General features: G+C 40.3%; 2 protein-coding genes across 3 annotated transcripts in view; one reads left to right on the top strand and one right to left on the bottom strand.

Moving 5' to 3' along the window:
• The window catches only part of LOC124119128 (F-box/WD repeat-containing protein 7-like), a 133,175-nt gene extending 125,352 nt beyond the window's left edge, over nt 1–7,823 (bottom strand). Inside the window, exons 1-3 of the mRNA XM_046481542.2 lie at nt 7,574–7,823; nt 5,857–6,101; nt 252–1,165 (exon numbers count right to left, since the gene is read on the bottom strand). Coding sequence (XP_046337498.2) covers nt 252–1,165; nt 5,857–6,092 — 1,150 coding nt within the window. The 5' untranslated portion in view covers nt 6,093–6,101; nt 7,574–7,823. The remainder of the gene's footprint in view (nt 1–251; nt 1,166–5,856; nt 6,102–7,573) is intronic.
• On the top strand, nt 1,059–18,768 carry LOC124119136 (cyclin-dependent kinase inhibitor 3-like). Of its 2 annotated transcripts, none has more exons than XM_048402904.1 (8): nt 1,059–1,173; nt 8,712–8,796; nt 10,014–10,069; nt 12,326–12,370; nt 13,995–14,217; nt 15,226–15,257; nt 16,868–16,971; nt 17,619–18,768. In XM_048402904.1, the coding sequence occupies exons 2-8, from the start codon at nt 8,732–8,734 to the stop codon at nt 17,703–17,705; spliced, it is 612 nt and encodes a 203-aa protein (XP_048258861.1). In that variant the 5' UTR covers nt 1,059–1,173; nt 8,712–8,731; the 3' UTR covers nt 17,706–18,768. The 2 variants fall into 2 exon arrangements, with proteins under 2 accessions (XP_048258861.1, XP_046337509.1); XM_046481553.2 differs by lacking the exon at nt 1,059–1,173 and adding an exon at nt 7,978–8,041.
• Nucleotides 18,769–24,051: the final 5,283 nt, after the last annotated feature.

The following is a 24,051-nucleotide window of genomic DNA, read 5'->3' as shown; positions in this document are numbered from 1 at the left end:
TGTACAAAAATATTTTGTTTAACACCTTTTTTTCGGTATGTGGATGGAGATCGAACCATGGACCTTATGCTCTCCGGCCTGACGCTTCATAGATTAGACCACGGAGGCAGTCCAGAAGAGTTAGACAGTCCCTACAGGAGCAAACCTAAAGGTTCCCAGGACCCACATTGATTTTGAACACTGGATATGTATTGATACATCACAACACAACTTCAACAAGCAATACTCATCCTTGCTAACTATGTACATACCTAGCACACGCCTGGGAGAGAAGAATTCGAGAGTGCTGACTGCGGAGGATCCGAATGCACTACTCCTGAACCTGCTGGAGGTTGTCCTGACGCTAGCACTGCTCCTCCGGGACCCCGTCTTCAGCTGAATGCTGCCCCCTAGGAACTTTGTACGTCCTTTCCTTCTGCCATACTTCTTCAGGAGGAACTTCTGATCAACCTTGAGACTCTGCCCCCCTTCCGTACTGGGTGTTGCTGGAGCGTTGCCCTCCTGTGGATCACTGTCCTCTTGTCTATACACCTCAGTGTTCTCCACATCCGAATCCATACTCTCAACCTCCAGGCGCTTCTCCTCCTCACCTTCATCTTCGTCTTCTTCCACAGTTCCACCCTCAGTCTTCAACTCACTATCACCATTCTCCCCTGCACTGTTTACAGATCCGTCTTGCACTTTTGATTTTGATAATTCATTTTTTTCGATTTTTTCAATCATTGCCACATCCTGAAAAGATGATTGTAATATTCCCTTTGCTAGCTCATCAGCAAAAGAGTCTAAAACTTGAACAGGTGTTTGGGGGGGGATTTCTTCTTTGTCAGGTTTAACATCATCTGCAAATGTCACCGAAACGGTTGATAACTTAGAATTTGCTCTACTAACTCTCCTAATCTTACGATCACTCTGACTTGATGCTGGGGTCTTGGGGTTTTCAACTGTTTCAGCTTTACTTTTGACATTTTGATCACGACCTGGTGATTTGGATTTCTTCTTCTTCTGAGACTTTCTGTTTTGTAAGGAGTCAAGATGTATCCTGTGGACTTCCTGGACTCTTCTGAAGGAAGCTGACGGATATCGCTGACGTGATGCAGTGACATAATCACGATGACGCACTGGTTCCAACGTGGTTGCCAAGATGTCTAGCTGATGAGCAGAGCACCTGCACAGGTAAGAGAACACATGAAAGTCATTAAGACCAGAGTTAGAAATTGGCACTAGTCCTTGCCAACCTGCCCAATAGTTAAGGTATCATAAGGACTAGTAGAAATTTGCCATTTTTAAGTTTGTTTGTTTGTTGTTTAACGCCTCACTCAGCAATATTCCAGCTATATGACGGCAGTCTGTAAATAATCATGTCTGGATCAGACAATCCAGTGATTGATATCATGAGCATCGATCCACGCAATTGGGATCGAAGACATGCATCAACCAAGTCAGCGAGCCTGACCACCTGATCCCGTTAGTCGCCTTTTACGACAAGCATAGTCGCCTTTTACGGCAAGCATGGGTGTCTGAAGACCTATTCTACCCCGGATCTTCATGGGTCGCCATTTTTAAGGGTCTTACTATATGTTATCATTGTAAGGACTTGTGGACTACAAATGTTAAATTCTACCCCTGTTAAGACCTGTACTCCAATCTGTGTTTAATGATAAAATGATATTCATATCAAAATATCGCTGTATTGAACACACCTTAGGCCAGAATGTTTTTATTTTTTGGTTTATCACAGATTTTATCATACATTTTAGTATTTTGGTAAGGAAAAAAATTGCAATTTTACATTAAATTGTATATTTATATACTTATCCAAACTCACACTTTGCATTTCTTCATTCTTCTTTTGATCTTAGTGTGAAAACATGCTAAAACAAAGTTTCCAGCTTCTAAAAATGTTTTGCCTGAACACATCCCAGAATCACCATGGTCACCACCCAAACAAATGGGACACGCAATGTAATTCTGTGCATTGTGACATTACTCAACATGATCACCTGACCTACCCCTGCCACATCAATCTCTTTCTCTGACAGGGTAGAGGAGCTGTGATGTGGGGATGGCTGGGAGGGCATATGGCATGTGAGATAGGATAAGTATATATAAATATACAATTTAATATAAATCTACAAATTATTAAACTTATCCTATCCCACACAATGCATTTATCCCACGGTTGGACGGTGGGGCACAGATACCCTAGCCTGTATAGACTACAACTGTGAGACATACACAAGAAAGCTGGTGCTAAACAGGGATACAAACAATATAGCACTGCCTAGTGTCAGAAAGACAAGAACTTGTGAACAGGTAAACACACCATGACATGCGATATGACCCCTTTACGCTAGTCAGACATAACATCATGAAATTAGGTATAACATGTGCTACATGTTTTCACGTAGGACATCGTTACACGAAGGACCACATAGCTTTGAACAGGGATCTATTCAGCTGCGACTTATAACCAATCGGGAAGTGGTATCCAGACAGACCACCCTGTTATCTCCTATGGACAATAGGGTGAGCCAGCTTGGCATCTCTTTTAATGCTTCATCAAAGCTGTCAATCACGCATGCGGAATTGAAGCATGCTAGGAGAAGAGGAATGATCAACAACATCCATAAGAGGATCTTCAAACCAATACAAAGACATCACATGCACAAGGCAGGGGTGAGCAGGTAAGGGTTTAGGACACCACCGAAATGGCCGATGACCGGAGTTTCTGCAGATGAGTAGCTTCTCCCTTCTCATTCTGGGAATCCGAGTTGTAATAATGACATACAAAGAGGTGACATTCCAGTGTTTATACAGTATATACACAATATGGTGTACTGAGCTGCTGAAGAGGGTACACAGCATTGTTACCAGCGCTGATGAGCTGCCATCAACTGTTGTGTCAGGACAAAAGGTCCAAAGGACCAAACTGGTGAAGGCCATGTGCATCGGTGACTGAGACATAGATAGTGGGAAGTGAAGACTGTGTCAGACTTCCAGAAACACCCTTCCATAATGGTGGATAACATGCAGTTGCTGTGCAGGGCCATCATGGAGGCGAGAGCTCCTCTCTCGTGTGGATTGGATGTCATAGGAAGAGGCAATACAGCGAAGATATAGTCATGAAGTAACACCGAACAGAGACAGAAGGAGGCTGTGGTATGGGTGAATTTCTTTGGTGGTCACCGTGGATAGAGGGATGAAGAGTTTCTTCTGGGAGCGTTGTAGCATCTCAGAGGCCTTGAGGTAAATGTGGAGAGCTCTCACCAGACATAAGGAGATATCTTCATGATCTCCTGGGTTTAAGATGGATTCCAAAGAGGGGATGGTGAACAGCCGATCTGGTTGGCCTAGAAGTTGATTCTTTGCAATGAAATGCCAGGTAGACCTTCCCATGGCGCAGCCTCTTAAACTGGAGTCTGGTTACATCAAGAGCATGTATTTTGCTAACTGAAGCAGCTGTTGCTAGGCCTGGAAGAAAAACCATCTTCACGGTGACATACTCAATGCTATTCACTTCCAAGCGTTCATAGTCCTCTGAAACCAGATATCGTAGGATGACACTGAGGTCCCAAGTTGGAGGACAAAACCGAGACGATTGGTCAGAACACCTGTAGGATCGAATGAGAGCTTGTTGTTCTGCAATCGTGGAGATCTTTCAGCGGGTAGTAGTGGCAATTACCAAGTTGGTATCAGCAAGATATGTAGCCAGAGTGGAACCTTTGAGCTTCTGTGTAGACCTCAAGTGCTGTAAATATCTGGCAACTTGTTGGGGAGAAGTAGTGGTCGGTGTAATGATACCACGTACATGACAGTAACCTTCGAAGGCCTTCCACTTCTGTTTGGACAAGGCTGAGATGGAGGGTGTCCAGCGATGGGTGCAGCAGATGGGAGTGGGGCTGGAGGAGTGGAAGAGGATGGTATCTTCCTTCTGTGATGTTTACAATTAGTGTGAACCAACTTTGAGCTGGCCAATATGGTACGGCCAAAAGTAGTTGCAGGGGGTTGGTTGTTGCTGCCGTTTGAAGTACCTGAGGTAGAAGGATTGTCGGGGGTAAGGCATAGGTTTGAGATTCTCCCATGAGCTGACCAGTGCTTTGTGGTCCTAGGTCTGTTAATCCGGGTTGGATGAGAGGAGCCTAGGGAGCTCAGCATTAAACCGTGTTGTGAAGAGGTCAATGTTTGGGCTTAATTGGAGGCAGCAAATCCCTGGAATCCGGATGGAGACGCCATTCTGTCGGAGATGGTTGGTCTGGTTCGGGACAGGGAGTCTGCGATGATGTTGTGGATCCCTGGGGTGTGCCTTACCCGAACTTGAAGGCACAGGGAGTTGACCAGCCGGAAGAACTCCAGTGCCATCAACTCGACAGGAGGGATGCTGACATGATGGAGCCTATCTTGTTAATGAACCAGACTATTGATAGATTGTCTGACTGGATCATGAACTGTGTCTCATAAAGGATCTCTGCCCAATGGGATACTACCAGGATGATTGCCTTGAAATCCACGTGGTTGAAGTGGAACTTCTATTTGTCATCAGACCAGCGCTTTGTCACTTGAAAGATTCTAAGAGGTGAGTTCCCCAGCCCACAGTTGAGGCATCGACCCTTAAGTGATGGGTTGGGATGAACGGCTTCATACAGACTCCTTCATAGGCATTCAATCTCTGCAGCCACCACTGGAGATGCTGGTGTAGTGACAACAGGAGATGGATCCGAACACTGCAGTTGAATGTGGCTAAAATAGTAGATCTTATCTGGGATAGTTGCTCCGGTCATGATGGTGTGTTTTCGATTATTATTAAATCTTAATGTGCCTGGCTTGAACTTGACAGTGAGGCAAGTCTACCAATTCAAAATATGGAATGTCATTCAGAGCAGCAATAAGGATAATTTCGAACCCATCTTGTTGATGGACCACACAACTGATTCATTGTCCGATTGAACCATCCGTCAGGATGCTTGTAGGAACTTAGCCTGATGTGTCATCACTTACATTACCGCTTGAACTGTAAGTTGTTGACGTGGAAACTCTGGTCATCAACACACCCACACAGTGTAATGAGAGTACACCTCAATCAATCGTCAAGTCATATGCTGATGGGACAATATCACATCACGTCTTGATCTTGCAATCATATTTCTGCATATAAGAGATAACAGTGTACATGCAGCCACTTCCCTGTAGAATGCGTGACATGACCAGTGCATTAGCAAGTTGATGTTCGTGATATTTTAATGCATGTAAATAAGTCGGTTACAGTGCGTGACCCATTTGTTTGGGTTGTGACCATGTTCATGCTGGGATGTGTTCGGGTGAAATGTTTTCAGAAGCTGGAAACTTTGTTTTAGCATGTTTCCACACAAGGATCAAAAGACAAGAAAGCAATGCATTGTGTGAGATGGAATAAGTTTAAAAATTATCCCATCTTGGACCATCAACATGAACTTGCTACCATTTTTCCAGAGCATGCCACACATGAACTATAAACAGAGTTACTTCCCACTCCCAAACATCATGTGTAGCATTCAAAACTAGTAGGAGGCTCCGACCATTCCTACCATTTGCCGGTTGAGTATTTACAGCTTCAACTTTCCTGTTTTGCTTACGCTCATAATCAGTGTATTTTTTTCTTTAATGTTATTTTTTCTCTTACTGCCGATTATTAAAAAGTTCTGAATTTTTTTATTTTTTTTTCTACTTTCATATTTTAGGTCAACAGATCTGTAAACAAAGAAATAAAAACATTCTCTACTCATAGCCCCGATCAGCAAGGCGATCTTAGCTGCATGTAATTTTCCCAATTTAATTGACCTATCTCAACATTGAAAACATGTTAAACTCCTTATTATTTACCTGTTTGCAATGCCACAGAGTGAGATTCTTTGCTGCCAGGGCCTCCATGCTTCAAACCACTCACACACTGTCTTGTATATCTGCTGGTTGTTAAGTGAGGTGAAGTCACTGTATCTCCCACCAGTGTTTAGTGGAGGAAGATGCGTCACCCCTTCAAAGTTTCCATATCGCAGTCCACTGGCAGGGCGGATGGAATTGTTCCTTGTCAGCTCGATTGGAGCAATGGTGGAAGGCATTTTTAATTTCTGGGGAAAAAATATGATATATATTTAAGCCATGTGTAAGATTAAAACACATTACACACAGCACTGTTTTGTTAATGAAAAGTCGTTGGTTCAAAGTTACTTACACCCATCTTATGTATTTAAGAAAATAATTGCATCTCTTGAATGTTGACTTCAAATCATAAGTCTCAAGGCAGTGACACACAACTTTCCAACAAAGCTATTCACAAAGGCTTCCAAAATCCTGTCATCATTGTGTTGTTTACTCTGTCATGTAATATTTCATGACTATTAGATAAGATGATCAAGATATACTTTCTTTCAAATATCATGACAACAATTTAAGTCAGATGAGATTTCTCAAGAAAGCTACTATAGTAGACCTATACTTGAGTTTGTTATCAATTTCACTATTCCATGACAAAAGAGATTATCTTGGATGTATCACATTTCTTTTCAACCGTGACTTGAGTTCGGAGGTTTGTACTTGTAATGATATCTTCTTTCAGTGGCATTTAGAAGTTGGTATGATGAACGAGGGAGATAGTTCCATGGACATAAACTTCTTTATTACAATGAGTGTGACGTTTCCATGTACAAATGATGTAGATACAAGCAAGTGATGTACAGAAATGTGAAAGTGGAGGGTTAAATACATAAGGATAAAGGGGTTGTATATCCATAGAACAATCTCCCTTGTTCATGTAATGATAATATTGACATATAACAGTATACAGTATATATATAATGATACTGTTTCAGGTGAAGTATTTTATATGTCTCTTCTTGACAAATATTTGTCATTATGATAACATTATATGTGAACGTAAGACTACAATGTGTTAAAAAGTTTTTTCAGGTAGTGTTTTTTTCCTTGGGTATAAATATTTGAACATCAGCAAGTCTTTGACCCAATTTAGAGCCTTTTCCGGGAGATGTTGATAGAGAAAGTACACATATATAAAGTAAAAAATCATCTTGAGTCATGGAATTGTTCATTGTTAGATTCCCTCTGTAATTTTAAGAAATAGGACTTTTTCATTCATTTTAGCCATATACGTCTCCTATAACTTGATAATGTCAGAAGTGAAAAATTTGTGAATGTAAGAAAGAAAAATTATCCATTAGAAAATGTCAAATAATGTTCATGCTAATAACTATTTTCAAATTTTACAGTTCCAGTGGGCCCAAAGTGATTCTTATCCTGCATTGTCCTTTCTACTATTTTGTCAGACCTCATAACTGTCATGCACTAGCTAGCTAGAGATCAACGATTGATTGGATCTGCAGTAAAGGGAGTCGAGACCACAGGAACTAAATATTGCTCTATGTAAAAATATACGCCCCCTATACTACATTAAATTTTATGTAGTATAGGGGGCGTATACTTTTTACATTGAGCAATATCGAGTTCCTGTGGTCGAGACATATACATGATGATTATTACACACCACTATGACAACGTGATATTGTCTATGATATATGATACTTACATGTCAACTTACGTGACAACTGACATATCGGCTTACAACACCACATCACAACAAGTTTTCGTATTCGTGTCTCTTAAAATCTTTCAAAATTATTAATTTTTACGCCGGCAATAACTAAATATACATATGTTTTACATTATGGAATATCTATATCAGACTGTCGCTGTGACATCTGTCCTATATTCGCTTTTTAAAAATATATTCGGTTGAAATCAAGTTTGTTTACATCGTTCAGACTCCATTTTGGAAGTTTCCAAGAGAAGTGCATTATGGGTATAGATAAAAAAAAGTGTTTTATAAATCTGTAGCCTTAAATATTTTTTTATATCTCGCTTCACACAACTACCTAAGCACTACAATAGTAAATTACTTCATTAAAAAAACGAGGAAAACATTCTAAACCAATCAACTTTATTGAGCGGGAGAATCGAATTCGGACTGCTTCCGGTTACAGCCGAGTCTAGACAAGTAAATAATTTGTGTTTATTTTCCTTTTCGGTGCCATTAGTACCGATTTGCAACGATTGGCGGATAATAGTTACTTCCAATAATAGAATGACTTGTGCATTAATCTAATTGTTTCTGTCATTGTTCTGTATGTTCATAATCATTCAATCAAGGGCACCTGTTTCTGTCATTGTTCGGATTTCGATCATGTAGGCTATTTGGTTTGTTTTGTCATTTTCATGATCTCACTAATCAGCATGTGACGGACGAGGAGAAAAGATGTACATATCATTATTTTTTGTATTAACGTCAGTTGTATGATTCATTTCTTGTTGATATTTTTTGGATATTCACCTCTTGCATTTGTATAAAATCAGAAATACGTTACTGGGGGTTTAGTCGGTTTTTTAAACTTTTATTCTAGAGTAATACAGTATTCTGTCAAAACATATTTACTTGGGATTTAAGTGGTTGTGAATTTTATTTATAATTTTGATGAATTGTAAACTAAACCTTTTACATGGTTATGTGACAGTTAATGTTTGTGTATAAACATGATAAAATTGTTCCATAATATGACATTTTGTAGAACTAATTATTTTTTAAATGTATGAAAACAACATAGAAATAGAGATAAAACGTTTTTTTTAAAAGGATTCATCAAGCAAACTCACAAATGTTTGTTTTTCAGAATACCTTACGTACAGCAACATGACTGACTTTGACACTGATGAAGAGTCTGGAGAAGTTGATCTTTCACCCTTTCAAATATCATGGTAAATGACTCATCGCTGTTTTATAGTTAGGATAAAGGTGGCTAGTGATGTGAGCAATGGCTGAAACGACCCATGATCATGATGATATTTGAGAGTCTCAGAGTAAGCTATGGGGAAACAACAGGCTCAATTAATAGTTCTGAGTATTTGTATGTCTATGACCGCCATCATATACATGATATAGCTGGAATATTGCTGAGTGTGGCATTAAACAACAAACAAATTGTATGTCTATATGTGTTTTCTAATGTCTGTATGGTCATATGGTGGAATGGAAAATGGAGTGCTCCTCTCTTGCCAGTTTGGAGAACGCCTTTGGACTGTTGTTGCTCTGAATTGACTAGTTTTGTTCTCATAAAGTAATATATGACCCATCAATAATAAAACAGTGATTTCTCTGCACATGAACTTTTCTGTTTCAAACATTCAGGAGTTCTTTTGGGTTTTTACACCAAGTAGGAATTTTGAGTCTTCAATCGAGTCCTCCTATACAATACTATAAGAAGTCTGAACCATGATCTAATCAAAACCAAGAACAACTAATCTTTTCCAGCAATCTACACCAATATAATGATATTAATAAGGGTTGGGACCGGTAACTCGGGTGGGTACTGAGTAGGACCCGCGTACCCACAGGACTACCCTGACACTAGGTTAGTCACGTGACATATTTGTTTAATGACAAAAATTATTTAACACTCTATGGTTACACTGACTTTATACATTTAAGTAAAGATAAAACTTCAGTCAACTTCAGTATATACATGACCAGATCGTTTTTACTCGTATCTAATTTTTTTTTATACGTTTTGCCAGGGCTACGGACAAACTATTCCCAATCAGACATTTTGTACCTATCTTTTGAGACCTACAGCGGGTACCCGGGTAGGGTCGGGCAATAGGGGGTTGGGTACCCGGGTAGTAAATTTGGACTCGTCCAAGCACTCATATTAATAACCTATATATATTTATATATACTACTCAAAATAAGTTAAGAATAAGATCATCCAATTCCATATTTATGTTCTGATTTAAAAAAAAAAAATGTTTAGCTATTGCTAGTTTTGTTGTATGCAGCTATGCATATATATTTATACTGTGGTGTATACTTATAGTGTAATGTTCATTTTAAGAAGCATATTTTCATATATTTATACATCAGTTATTATTAATATCCACGTGTATCCATGGTTGCAGATGTTGAAATTTCTTTCCAGGTTGGATCTGAGTTTTACAGGAGCTGATGAAAAACTAGGAATCTCGGGGCTTCCTGGTAAGTGCGTCAATGTCTGTTTCTTTGCTGGGGAAATATGCTGATGGAATGCATCATTGTGTCATGTTTAGTGGTTTGCGTTGAAGTTTCTCAGAAACATGAGAAATTATCAAGAAAACATTTGTCAACATTTGGTCTAGTAGCTCAGCTAATAAAAGCTAACATGATTAAGATTAATATATCTGGTTAAAAAGTTATCAAATGACTACTCCGGGCTTCTTGACTCAGATGTCAAAGACTGGTTTATTGAGCACACACTGTGGAGACGTGCACTGAGAGTTCATAGAGTACATTATGTGTTTTGGTTTTTTTTGGGGGGGGGGGTTGGAATTCCCTCCAACATTTTATTGACTTTATGTTAAGGTCTGTGAGAAGATGAGTCCGGAACATAAAAATCACCTGGCCTGTCATGAGTGTAGACTTACCTTCTCCACTTACTTATGCTGTGACTGTCGTGGCCATTGCAGTACTGACAAGCGATGTTCCCTGTGTGCCCATCTTATGGAAGAATCCTTCAACATTTATCTACGCAACTGCCACAGACGGGAAATTAACCTGTGCACGAAACCTAGGGACTCAGAACATAGGCAGGCAACCAAGTCAGCTATCACCTCCGTTGCAGTGGGCAAAGTACCTCTGGATTCGATGACCTCCAGTGGCTGATGATGGCATTTCTGACAGTTGCTTTACAGAACAGATGACATTCCAACTGTGCCGGTTCAACAACCATTTCAAGAATAGTCGATGGCAGGATCGGTGCTCTGAGGATCGACGGTCTGCGCCTGCAGAGACAGCATCTGGAGGAGCAGCAGAAAAAAGAGCTACGTCCACAGTTGGTTCCTGCCCAGCGTGATCTCCGTGAAGCCCTGAGTGGGAAATCAAGTTCTTTTTGTGACCAGGGACTAGGCTGTCAAGGACAGTGAGGATTCTCTGACTGCATTGTGTCGTTCTCTGCATCCAAGGATGTTGGCGAGTCTGCCAAGGCAGGCTGACTACCTCCATCATTTACAATCTACACAGAAGCTTGAAGGGTCCACTTTGGCTACCTTTCTTGTCAGATCAACTCCATCATTGCTACTACAACAGGATCAAAGATATATGTGGTTGCCGATTCACAGTCCCTCATTCTGTCCATTTCCGACTGCCAACTTGGGATCTCAATGTCATCCTTGTTATTTGAAGACATCGCCTGGCGAGTTAGCGAAATCCCTGTTCTTGATGTTAAAAGGGTCCAGTTTGAGAGGTAACAGAATGGGAATGTTTTTCTGGGTCTTCGCTGGGATTTTATCGTGAAGAATCGGCTTCCATGACAACCAGATCGGCTGTTTACCATTGCTGGCGTCCATCTTGAGCACTATCTGAATCTACCTTGAGTCTGCAAGACCACTTCGACACTCCTGGAAGAGACTCTTCATCCCACTTTCTACGGCAGCCACAACGGGAGTCACCCATACTACAGTCTCCTTTTGGCTGCGTTTGACCATCCTACGGGCCTACACCTTCGCTGGATTGCCTCCCTGTCGCCTCTTATCATGGCCTTGCATAGCATGTGCATCCTGTCCAGACTCCTTCCGGGTCGATTATAAGTCAGTCATTCATGTAATGATGTCATACGTGAAAACACGTAACCCTCTTATACCTGATTTCATGCTGTTACATCCAATTAACGTTTAGGGATCATGTCGCATGTCATGGTGTATTTGCGGGCTCACAAGTTCCTGTAGTTACTACACTAGGCAGTGTTATGGATTATATATTTATCTCACTGTTTAGCACCAGCTTCCTTGTGTATATCTCGCGGTTGTAGTCTATACAGGCTAGGGTATCTGTGCCCCACCGTCCTACCATGGGATAAATGCATAGTGTGAGATAGGATAAGTTTAAAAATGTGAAAATTTTACATTAAATATTTATATGACTCACACGTCCTCCCGACCATCTCCACATCACAGCTCCCCTGGCCTGTTAGCTCTAAGAAATAGAATGATGTGGCAGGGGTAATCACGTGATCGGGTGTCGGTCACTATGCCGGGGATTACAATGCATGACCCATTTGTTTGGATGGTGATGCTGGGATGTGTTCGCATGATTTGTTTTTAGAAGCTGGAAACTTTGTTCAAGTGTTTCCACATAGGATCGAAGGAAGAAGTGCATAGTGTGACATAGGATAAGGATATAAATATACAATTTAATTGTAAAATTTACAATTTGTATAAAAAATCATAAATTGATTTATTGTGCTTTTTATTATTTCAGGATGTCGCTTCAAGGACACGTGGAGAAATCTGAACAATGACTTGAGTGAGTTGCAGTCATCATTTCAGCATTCAGGATCTTATTGTTTATGTAGTTTATGTAGTAAGATATAAAATATTACTATATTAAAAAAACTCATCAACAATGATCAAAGGTCTATTTTGATGACAGTCAGTTTTGAAATTTGCACCCCTGATGGTCGGGCCATTATTAATTTCAAGGTAAGAGGTGAATTAACTAATACATTATTGAGTCATATTCTCCTATGTTGATATCAAGTTTATGTCCTCATTTTCAATGGGCCAAATGCGTGATCAGAATGCACACAGTTAATGTTTTCTTTTAGGCTTGTATTTTTTACAACAGTGCATAAAAGTGTGATGCCAACTGTGTTTATGGAGCTGTAGTTAATGTTTCCAAAATGGCGACGCCCGAGAAATGGGCATGTGTTCTATATTGTTTTGAGATATGGATGAATCAGACTTGGAATTTGATAGATATAATATTCAGTGAGTAAAAGTTGACAATCTAACTGTTTATTATTTGCAGAGGACTTACATTAACAGTACTATTCTTGTGTTTATCCTTTGTTACTTGTATATTTTTGTCTAGAAAATTCTGGACTGGCAACATTTTATCTGGTCTGGTAACTTTGCAAAGTTGTCGGTCCGGTTGTTTGACTGAAATTTTGAGGAATTTTATACTGATGTAAAGCAGCCGTATTTAGTCAAGGGTATTTGAAGATCATAGTGTATACAAGACTGTGAAGTATTCAGTGTATCTTATCTCCATTCTATTATGATAAATAACCTGAACCCATTTCCAACACATATTCGTTCAGGAAGTGACGTCATCTTCATATGTGTTATTAGTGACTTGGACTGATTTGATGTGTAATTTTAGTGGACAGCTTTTTCAGTGTCAGCTATTTTGAATGGGGCCGAAAACAATGCTATGGTGGTTTATTCTGTCTAAACCGTCTTCCCGAAGCAAGGGCTTTAACTGACTATAAAGTCCAGTTTCCACCCTTGCCCAACTAGGCTGGAATTCCGGAGTTACATTTTGGCTGGCCTAACAAGTCTGTGCATAGTCCAATCAAAATTTGTGTGACGAACTGGACATTAGGTTTGTAAACAATGTGGATTTCAACGTGCAGATATCAGTTAACTGCAGGATTTGCAAAGCATGTGTACCCCAAATGGGCGTCGACAGATATTTTGCAAATCTTTTCATGTTTTTAATCATGGTGCTCAAGTGATTTGATGTACTTCTCGAGGTAAGACCTGTTTTATTACAATATAGATCTTGATTATTGATGAGAATATCTTGTTTGAAGCAAATGCATGTGATGCGAGAGGTGGAATCTGATTGATCTGTTGGAGGGATATAGAAGGAGCATAACTCATCATTGCCTCTGGTGGCGCTTCAATCAAGCCTGGAAATTCCAGCCTAGTTTGGCAAAGGTGGAAACTAGACTTCAATAGTCAGTTAACGCCTTTGCCCCGGGAAGATGGTCTAAACAGAATGGAGACAAAATACCCTTTATTATCGAGAATGTGTGGTATCATGTTTTATCATCCCAAACTGGCTCCCACAGGAAATATCACTTTGGTGAGATCAAGCGATATCTACACTGCAATGAAATTGTCCCTATGTCACATCTCTACAGAATGTCTACAGAACAGTGGTGTGAAAGAGGTGTTCACGCTGTGTACTAAAGGCGAGCTGAACAAATACCGTGTTCCCAACCTTCTTCACGACTTCTCTGGGTCCAACATCACCGTCCACCACTACCCGTTCCCCGACGGACAGGTGCCCCCAAGCAGCAGCCTCCTCAAGATGGTGGAGGAACTGAGGGTCAACATCATGAACCAGAAAAAATCTCTGATTCAGTGAGAATCTTATATCCCTGTTTCTTCATGTTTAGCAGCAATGACTCTGGAAGTCGGTTTTGACCTACATGTACATATCTCAATTACCGATATTTAAGTGGTGTCTGCTAATTGTAATTAGTGTTGATTTACGCTCCAGTCAGCAATATTCATGACCATTATCAATGTTTCAGAGGTTTTCTGTCTACTTTGTTCATCCATCACTCATAATGATGCATGTCGTCCTATCCCAATTGCGTGGATCGATGCTCATGATGTCGATCACTGGATTGTCTAGTCCAGACTTGATTATTTACTGGCCTTTGTCATGAAGCTGGAATATTGCTGAATGTGGCGTTAAATAAAACAAATGAAGGCATACATCCCATTTGCAGCACAGTAGTAGCGATGCAAAATGGCTCCAGTGAGTGAGTTGGGTTTCACGCCAGCTTCTAAAAGTATTCCAGTTATATCACGGCGTGATAATGTGGGTGGAATGCCCAAAGAGATGCAGGTCTCAGACGTTTACCACTTTGGTGAAACCCACGAGCACGGGTATGGTGCTGACAGACCTAGAAACATAATCGGGCCGAACCGGGATTCGAACCCACGATCATAGGTTTCTGGCGTGCCCAAGCAAAATGGCTCCAGCCAGAGTCAGTTGTTTGTTCAATGTTGAAGGTATCCTTAAGGCTAGTTAAATTTCAGGCTTGTTACTATAAGGGGTGTCCTTATATCATGTTATATGTTATCACCATTCTGGCTAGCAAGTGTTCAGCCTAAGCTGCATCCCTAAGTAGTAACGTGTCTCTATGTTTAGTTAACTAATGAAATTAATAGGGCTGGGATGGGTAACTTGGGTACTCGGGTCGGGTAGATACTGAGTAGGACCCGGGTACCCACAGGACTACCCGGACTCATGGTTAGTCACGTGATATATTGACTATGTATTGTTAGTAATAAGGGGAACGCCATGTCAGGTATGTACCAGTGCCAGTATGTTAACTAGGGAATTACCTCTCTCCCCAGCTGTTTCGGAGGACTGGGGCGGTCGTGTCTAGGTGAGTTGTTTTGTCACATCTTTTTTACATACACTTATGACAGTCATAGTGATAAAACTGATTGTGGAATGTGGTCCAGGTCATGATTATGGATACATTGATCCTATTTGAAACGATTTTCATCTAAAATAATCTGGCATATTTTCAATTGTCTTTTTTTCATGTTTCATTGAAAAAGATTTTATCAGTCAGTTAGTTCCTACAAAACCAACCAAAGGTCTTGAACATACTGTATGCTCCTTAATAAGCACCCTGTATGCTTAAAAAATACTGTATTCACTGTAATGAGCACCCTGTATGCTTCGAAAATTGGTAACAGGGGCTCTTATTAAAACCATACACAACAATTTACGTTTGTTGTCGGATATCAAGTGGTGAAGAAAATACTTGAAACTGAAACGTTATTGATGATAGTTACTAGGCAGATTTTTTCCCCTTCTACACTACTGTGTTTTCTTTAAACATAGTTTGTAATATTCACAAGAAAATATGGATCATCGTGTCAATTTTTTGTGCTTAGCATGTGACACTAAGAAAGATTACTTACAGAGTGGTGTGGAAGTTGATCAGCCAACGTTGTAATATCAGTGTTCGACACTAACGCTGGTCCGCTGGTCTGAGTCTAGTATATTTTCTTAAGGGCCAGTGAATTTTTAAAAATGGTGGTCCGGTGGTCTAGTGTTATTTTGGGAACAAACAAAGTAATGTATGTTTGTACGACTTTGAAATCAGTGATAGATTAAGTCTCACCTCTAAGCATTATTGTGTCTAGTAGAGATCCAAGAGGACCACTAGATTCTTTTTGGTGCTGGTCCATTAGACCACTGACAAATGTTGGTCAGTTTCGAGTACTGTGTATATATATTTTTTTTCTATATGGTCCATTACCATGATCACTGAAGAAAACAAAAAAACAAAAATGAAATTGGCCTGGCCTTATGTTGTATGAATCCTGTGTTCATGTTGGGAGTACTGCCTCTGTTGTCTAGTGGTAGAGCGTACGCCCGGAGAGCAGATGGTCCGGGGTTTGATCCCCGGCTGCTTCATACCAAACAACGTTAAAGCATGTTAAGGGTGGTACTTGTTACCCTGCTTGGCACTCCGTATAACAGACTTAAACATGGGACCCGTGAAGATTCCGGGGTAGAATAGGTCTTCAGCAACCCATGCTTGCCGTAAAAGGTGACTATGCTTGTCGTAAAAGGCGACTTACGGGATCGGGTGGTCGGGCTTGCTGACTTGGTTGATGCATGTCATAGATCCCAATTGCGTGGATCGTTGCTCATGATATCAATCACTGGATTGTCTGGTCCAGACTCAATTATTTACAGATCGCCGTCATATAGCTGGAATATAGCTGAGTGCGGCGTTAAACAACAAACCAACCAACTAAACATGGACTGGTCGGCTCAGGAGTCGGTAAACTGTGTCTGAGTGAGGTATTCATGTTAAAACTTAGCATGGTATCTCAGTGGACTAGAACTATGAAATCGGCCATAGTCTGGACTAGCAAGTGCGTGCTCCCTCGCACGCACACACGCACGCACGCTGCACCTCATGTTGGGAGTTGGGTCCACTCTTAAGCATAAGCTTATGTACCATGGTTACAGTTGCTGTGTGTCTGATGATGGTGATGGACGAGAGTATTTCCCCGGAGGATGCCATCGATAAAGCTCGGCAGTTGAGAGGAGCCGCAGCCATTCAGTCTGTGAAGGTAAGTGGCAGAACAAGATAATACAGAGCTTCAGTTTGACATGATCACTTGTTGTGACCCGTTACCAGTCAAACAACTATGTCATTTGTTCGTCTTTGACTGGACATTAGACTGGTCGTCATGGTAATACATATTGGTCGGGAGTGTTTGCTGGAGTTTTAAGTTTACTTTGGGGGGAAGTGACAGTGATTATTTCAGACAAATATCTTTCACTGTTTCTTTTTTAAGGGGGAAAGGGATCAAAATAGAAGCTAGCAAACTTTGTTAAGCTTGATTGTTCTTTTGACTAACAGGGCGGTTGGGTAGCCTAGTGGTTAAAGCGTTCACTCGACAGCCAAGGACCCGGGTTCGATTCCCCACATGGGTATGTCCCATGATGATGTCCCTGCCGTGATATTGCTGGAATATTGCTAAAAGCGGCATAAAACTTCACTCTTTTGACAAGACACCTTGCGATGTCAAGGGGAGGTTACTGTGTGGCTAAACAAAGTGTCCTAGTTCTCAAGTCAGTTATGCTACACGTCGCTATATAAGCGCAATAATCTTCAAAGTGATGTTCAACCCCATTTCACCTCACCACAGTTATGTTATCTGAAAATGTGTGTCGGATTTATCTTTTAATAACAGTTGCTGTTTTTGTTTTTCAGCAATATAACTTTATCAATGATTTCCGGAAGCTGCAGGCAGAGGTTGAGACAGAGGATGGAGGAGAATCTCGATCTGTCTCACGATGAGGATCATATCTGAGGGTTGGATGGGGGGGATGTATACGAAACATTCAGTGCTGAAATGTTTGCTTCGTATATCAGTGAATCAATTGTTTTTTATCATTCAGCTTTTCATGTACGATCTTCTGCAATCTCATTAAAATCAGATCTTAGTTCTTGCTACCGCTTAACAAAGAACTGAAGACATTCCATTGCAGGTCACGAGACCGACCTTTCATGAACTTTGACCGACCAATGGAATGACTGAGAAGAAGGTGACATTAGCCAAACAGAAGGCAGCTTTCTTGTGCTCAACGGCACCAGATTCAAACTGGTGACTACGCTTCGAAACATATTTTGACAAATTCTTGATTACATTTTTTTAAACTGAACAACAGAACAGTCTTGAATGGCCTAGATTGTATGGATTCAGTCATAAAACCCGTAACTGTTGTTGACCTGTGAAAATCTAGGTTAGAATAGGTCTTTAGCGCAACCAATGCTTGCTGTAAAAGGCGACTATGCTTGTCATAAGAGGTGACTAACAGGATCTGGTGGTCAGACTCACTGACTTGGTTGATGCATGTCATCGTATCCCATTTGTGTGGATCGATGCTCATGATGACAATCACTATATTGTCTTTTCCAGACTCGATTATTTACAGACCGCCATCATATAGCTGGAACATTGCTCGATGTGGCGTTAAACAACAAACAAACAAAACTGTCATTCGGAATACCCCGAAGCGTCTGATTGGTTGGATGAAAGGTCTCAGTAGCGAGAACTAAGATCTGATGAGATTGGATCTTATGTTGCTATCCTTGTTAAGCTAATGTCAAATGAGGCATCTGTTCTTCAAGAGGCTACGCCAAATGTGTTTTAGCTCATTTACATTCTGCATTGTTACAGTTATTATGACACTTTGAAAGTGAAACTTTGCTTGTTATGACATAAAGTTAATTATGGGAAACAAATTTTGATAAATGCTTGTAAATGATGTGAGCTTTTTTTGTACATTTTCATGTTATGCATTACAAGTTGATATTATGTCTGTAAAACTGCAAAATAAAAACCTTATTTGAAAAGAGATCTGTAAATTTATCCTGAAAATATTTCAGTGACTTGAAACTTCTAACAGAAATTACATACTGTATTCGCCGAATTAAGCACTCCTGACCAACTTCTAAACCAATTTGTAGTCATTATACTATACTGTACTGAGCCCTAAAGTCTACTTTGACAATCTGTATTTTCTTATGTTTATTGTTACGTGTTGATTCCCAAACTGAAACAATATGTTAACCCAGAAATCTTTACATGAAAGAATTTAGTGTGAAACCAACAACCAACCAACAAACGGTATACAATCAATAATTGTATTACAAAATTAACTAGGTTTGCAAATCAATACAAATTACTACACAGCAATTACAATGGCAGGACACAGTCGAGTGGTTGTACAATTATCAATGGCAGTATAAAATGTGAGTGAGTGAGTGAGTGAGTGAGTGAGTGAGTATGGTTTAATGCCGCTGTTAGCAATATCCCAGCAATATCACGGCTGGGGACACCAGAAATGGGCTTCACACATTGTAACCCATGTTGGGAATCGAACCCGGGTCTTCAGCGAGACGAGCGAACTCTTTAACCACTAGGCTACCCAACCACCCCGTATAAAATGTGAGAGCAGTGGAAATGACAATGAGAAGAGGAATAATCACCTCACTGCAACACTGCTGAACACCAGGGTGGAAAGTGATCTTCACACAAAATCTTGTCTCGTTGTAATGTCAGATGAAACGTGAGATGAGACAGGGACGCGCCTAACCAGCTTCCAGCACTTTTAACACAGTGCCAGACCAGTCCACTGTCACTTGAACATCACAGAATATTCCACATGTTTCTATAACGCTTGACATCCATCCATGCTATTCCGGAAATTTACAGATAATTCAAGCATCTAAATATAACAACTTCCTCACAACTGCTCCTGATGCTTGTCATGGGAGTCTGCTGAAGTGGGGATTGTCTGGTCACAATGGCTGCCCAGTATAGAATCGTAACAAGGAAAGACTGATTCACCAATGGCAGCTTTTCTAGCAGGAAACTAGATTAATTTAAAAATGAAAAAAAACAACACATTTCTGGATTTATCTCATGTCACAACCCTTGAATCCACGAATCTTTATTGCAGAGACACTGGCTTGAACTTACTTTGAGTTACTTGTTTTCTTCCTATAGTCATTTCTGTGAAGAATGATATCATACTGTGGAGACAAGGTTCAACATAGCAATGTTAGCGCTGTGACCATGACAACTCTCATGCACCATGTGGAATGAGACTGCCTCTGTGGTCTGGTGGACTGAGTTGTCTGCGGAGAGCAAAAATCAGCCAGCCATGTCTTACCAAAAGACATTAAAAGATAGTACTTGTTACTTTGTCTAGCACTTGGCATTAAGGGGATAAAACAGGGACTGATCGGCTCGGAGTCAGTGGGGTATCCATTAGGGTTGGGACGGGTAACTTGGATACTCGGGAAGGGTAGGTCCTAAATTTGGACTCGTCCCTGTCCCAGTATCCTTGTTAAAACTGAGGCTTTGTATCTCAGTGGGTTAGCACTATAACCGGCATTAGTCCAGACTGGTGCATGAATGCTATACACAGATGCACGTCACAATATTCCGGTATGTGCAATAATCTTGAACAATGATTTAAACCTCCTTTCACTTCTCTTACGTCAGACAATTAGTTTAACAGATAGGACTGCTCTGTTGAAACCTGTCGTTTAAATAACTCAGTATAAAGTATATCTCAGCCATTGTCAAGCCAGTACACCTTCATCACTGGCAACCATCAGGTCCATGTTGTATATCAAGTGCACACACCTGGAGTGATATTTGTCCATATTCAAATGCATCCTACGACATCAAAATCACATCATACCGATGAGGGTCGGTGGGGTAGCCTAGTGGTGAAAGCATTCACTCATACCGAAGACCCGGGTTCGATTCCCCACATGGGTACAATGTGTGAAGCCCACTTACGGTGTCCTCTGCTGTGATATTGCTGGAATATTGCTAAAAGTGGCATAAAACCATACTCACTCTTACCAATGACCTGGATGTGGCTTTTTTGTCCTTGATGGATATCAGTCACAGTTGTGAGCACACAAGACTAGATACAACTTATTGGAAAAGAGGAGCTCACTTAATATTTACAAATTAATGGAATTAATTTGGGGAAAATATGTATTCATGAGTTAGTTAATTGTTTTAATTGCACCAACTCTCCTCATCTCCTTCAGATACTTCAGAAGAGGCGACTAATGGGATCAGGTGGTCAGGTTCACTGACTTGGTTGATGCATGCCATCTTATCCCAAATGATGGGATCAATGCTCATGATGTCAATCACTGGATTGTCTGGTCCAGACATGATCATTTAAAGACCGCCATCATATAGCTGAAATACTGACATCTACGGTGTTAAACAACAAACAAACAAAGTTTAGATACTTCTTCCAAGGTGTGTTCCAAGAACATCATTGACACTGACACAATACTTTTTTTACCTTAATGGGTTTTTTCTGTCGTCTTCAAATCCAGTGAAAAACACATGCTGTACACACACTGTACACACCACTAGGACCATCATTATATAATTAATCAATTACAGTCAACCATTCTATTAGGAAGCAGATCAGACAAGTTGGATACAATGCTTTCTATTCAAACAAATCTAGTGTACAGAGTAGCTTGACCTTGGCAACTTTACTGCCCTAGCAAGTTTATATTAAAACCTTCAAATAACACATCTTGTAAGCTGATAAATGAAAGTCTATGACAGGGGACAATCAAGCCACTGATTTCCCTCATTATACGAAGAATCATGGGAATAGAATCTCGTTGATTTTTAAAATTAAAATTAATTATTTTCTCAATTTAATGTATTATTACCGAGACACTATGATTTAATATACCAAATATAAACATTAATATTTGTTTCCAAAATAAATTACAATTTAACTAGTAAAGAGAACAATAACTAATTTATTTTCCTTGTTTCAAATAACAATCAACAGATAAATCACACGAGTTAAGGCAAATTAAACATTCACTGCGTATCGTATTACAAGGGAGATAATTTAATGTTTTAGACTAGAGTTAACTCCCTTAGACCATGACGGAATGTTGAGGAAGCATGGCTCGCGAACGAAAGTCGTGACAGTATCATGTTATCAATAATGTTTATTTAAACGTTTGGCAGCTGTTTAAGCGGCCAAAACGTATCTTGAAAATTTACTATATCAATATACAGATTTAGATGTGCGATCTAGAGCAGAGGACCATCGTTGTGTAAAGAGACTCGCCAGCGTACAGGAGAACAGTTTTCACAGGGCAATGTCCGCCACGTCCAAAGTCGTTCTAGCTTTGTCAGTCACGTTCACTGGCAGTATCATCTACTACGTCCATTACAGCCAGAAGCGAGATAGAGAGGTAACTCTTGAATCACTTCGGTGGTTAGATTTAAGTTACTGTAAAAAAACAAAAACATTTCAGACATCACGCATCTGGGTACAGAAGAGTTACTTCCCCTCGACCAGTAATTTACACACCAACTACTATCTGATTCTGATCACAACTTTCGACACAAGGAACCTTTCAACTTGAATGTTACATTTTGAATACTGATGTATGAATTTTTTTCAAATGTTGTTTTTTTCATTCTCTTTTAAACCAAACGATAATAAATATGTCAACAGCCTACATGATGATGGTGTGTGGTGACGACAGAGGCTACATCTTAGTTTTTAGGGGTGAAATGATACATAGATCACGATATGCGATACACACATTAATGTCAAACTGCACTTCAGAGCAAGTTCAAAAAGGAAAAGCTAGCTGTAGACACATGTACATAGTAGCTGTTTTCATTAGTGAACTTGAAACTCTAATTACAACTCATTCTAGGATATTTTTAAAAAATAGCTGGGGTGGGGGGGCATTAAACAAGTTGTAAGTATCGTATATCACCCCTAGTTGTGTTGTTAACAGAGGCTACATTATGGTGTTCTGAGAGACATGGAGCGACAGACAAGGAAGATCCACAACGTGAAAATGTTGCAGGAGCAGATCAAGTTGACAAAATCGATGAAGGAGAAGAGAGACAACTCTGACAGTGCTGCTGGCTGACATGTATGTTTCAATGTAATATCTGTTAGTATAGTGCTGGGACAAGTCCAAATTTACTACCCGGGTACCTGACCCCAATTGCCCGACCCTACGAGGTTACTCACTGCAGGTCTCAAGAGTTGGGAACAAAATGTCTGATTGGGAATTGTTTTACCGCAGCCCTGGCCAAAACTATTTAGATACATGTATCAAACGATCAGATCATGCTTACACTGAAGTTGACTGAAGCTTTATCTTTACTCAAACATGAACAAGTCAAAAGGAATGTGTGCATCGTCAGAAAGAAATGTGAACATTAGCAACTTGTAGTGTCACCACTGAGCTATAGTTAGTTTTTGTCATTAAACAATATATCACATAACTAACCACCGGTCCGGATAGCCCTATGGGTACCCAGGGCCTTTTCAGGACCCACCCGAGTTACCCGTCCCGGCCCTATCTGTTAGGGTTCATTGTGGATCTTACAACAAACACTTGTACCCAAGGGACATCAGTTCATAGCAGGAGTAAAATAATTAATCACATTGTGAAGGGAAAAGGAATCTTTTTCATATGAACTCAATGTGAAATTGTTCATCATCTTTATAAGTCCAAGAACCCTATGAGGATTCTTGAAACTCCATCAGCGTTTCTACTAGCCCTGGCAACTTTTCAACAGTCTCAATTTGAAAACATTAATTGCTTCATAAGAAGGTAAATCACACACCTCAAACCTTATTTATCATGTTTATTATCCCCCGCCGCGCGAGAGCGCGAAGCGGGGGATATAGTATTCACGACCGTCCGTACGTCCGTACGTCCGTCCGTACGTCCGTCCGTACGTCCCACCTGTTTGTTGCCGCGATATCTCAAGAACTAAACACTGGATTGTCTTCATATTTGGAACTATGGTGTATATACAGACTCCGCAGACACCAGTCGGATTTGGTGACCTTGATCCCATTTTCAAGGTCACAGCAGACAAATCTGCTTTTAGAGTTGGAAAACAGTGTTGCCGCGATATCTCAAGAACTAAACACTGGATTGTCTTCATATTTGGAACTATGGTGTATATACAGACTCCGCAGACACCAGTCAGTTTTGGTGACCTTGACCCCATTTTAAAGGTCACAGCAGGCATATCTGCTTTTGGAGTTGGAAAACAGTGTTGCCGCGATATCTCAAGAACTAAACACTGGAT

The sequence above is a fragment of the Haliotis rufescens genome, unplaced genomic scaffold (assembly GCF_023055435.1).
Source record: "Haliotis rufescens isolate VD_foot unplaced genomic scaffold, xgHalRufe1.0.p SCAF_3, whole genome shotgun sequence".
Classification (NCBI taxonomy): domain Eukaryota; kingdom Metazoa; phylum Mollusca; class Gastropoda; order Lepetellida; family Haliotidae; genus Haliotis; species Haliotis rufescens.
The sequence above is the reverse complement of the archived record's forward strand: the minus strand, read 5'-3'. Positions and strand labels throughout refer to the sequence as shown.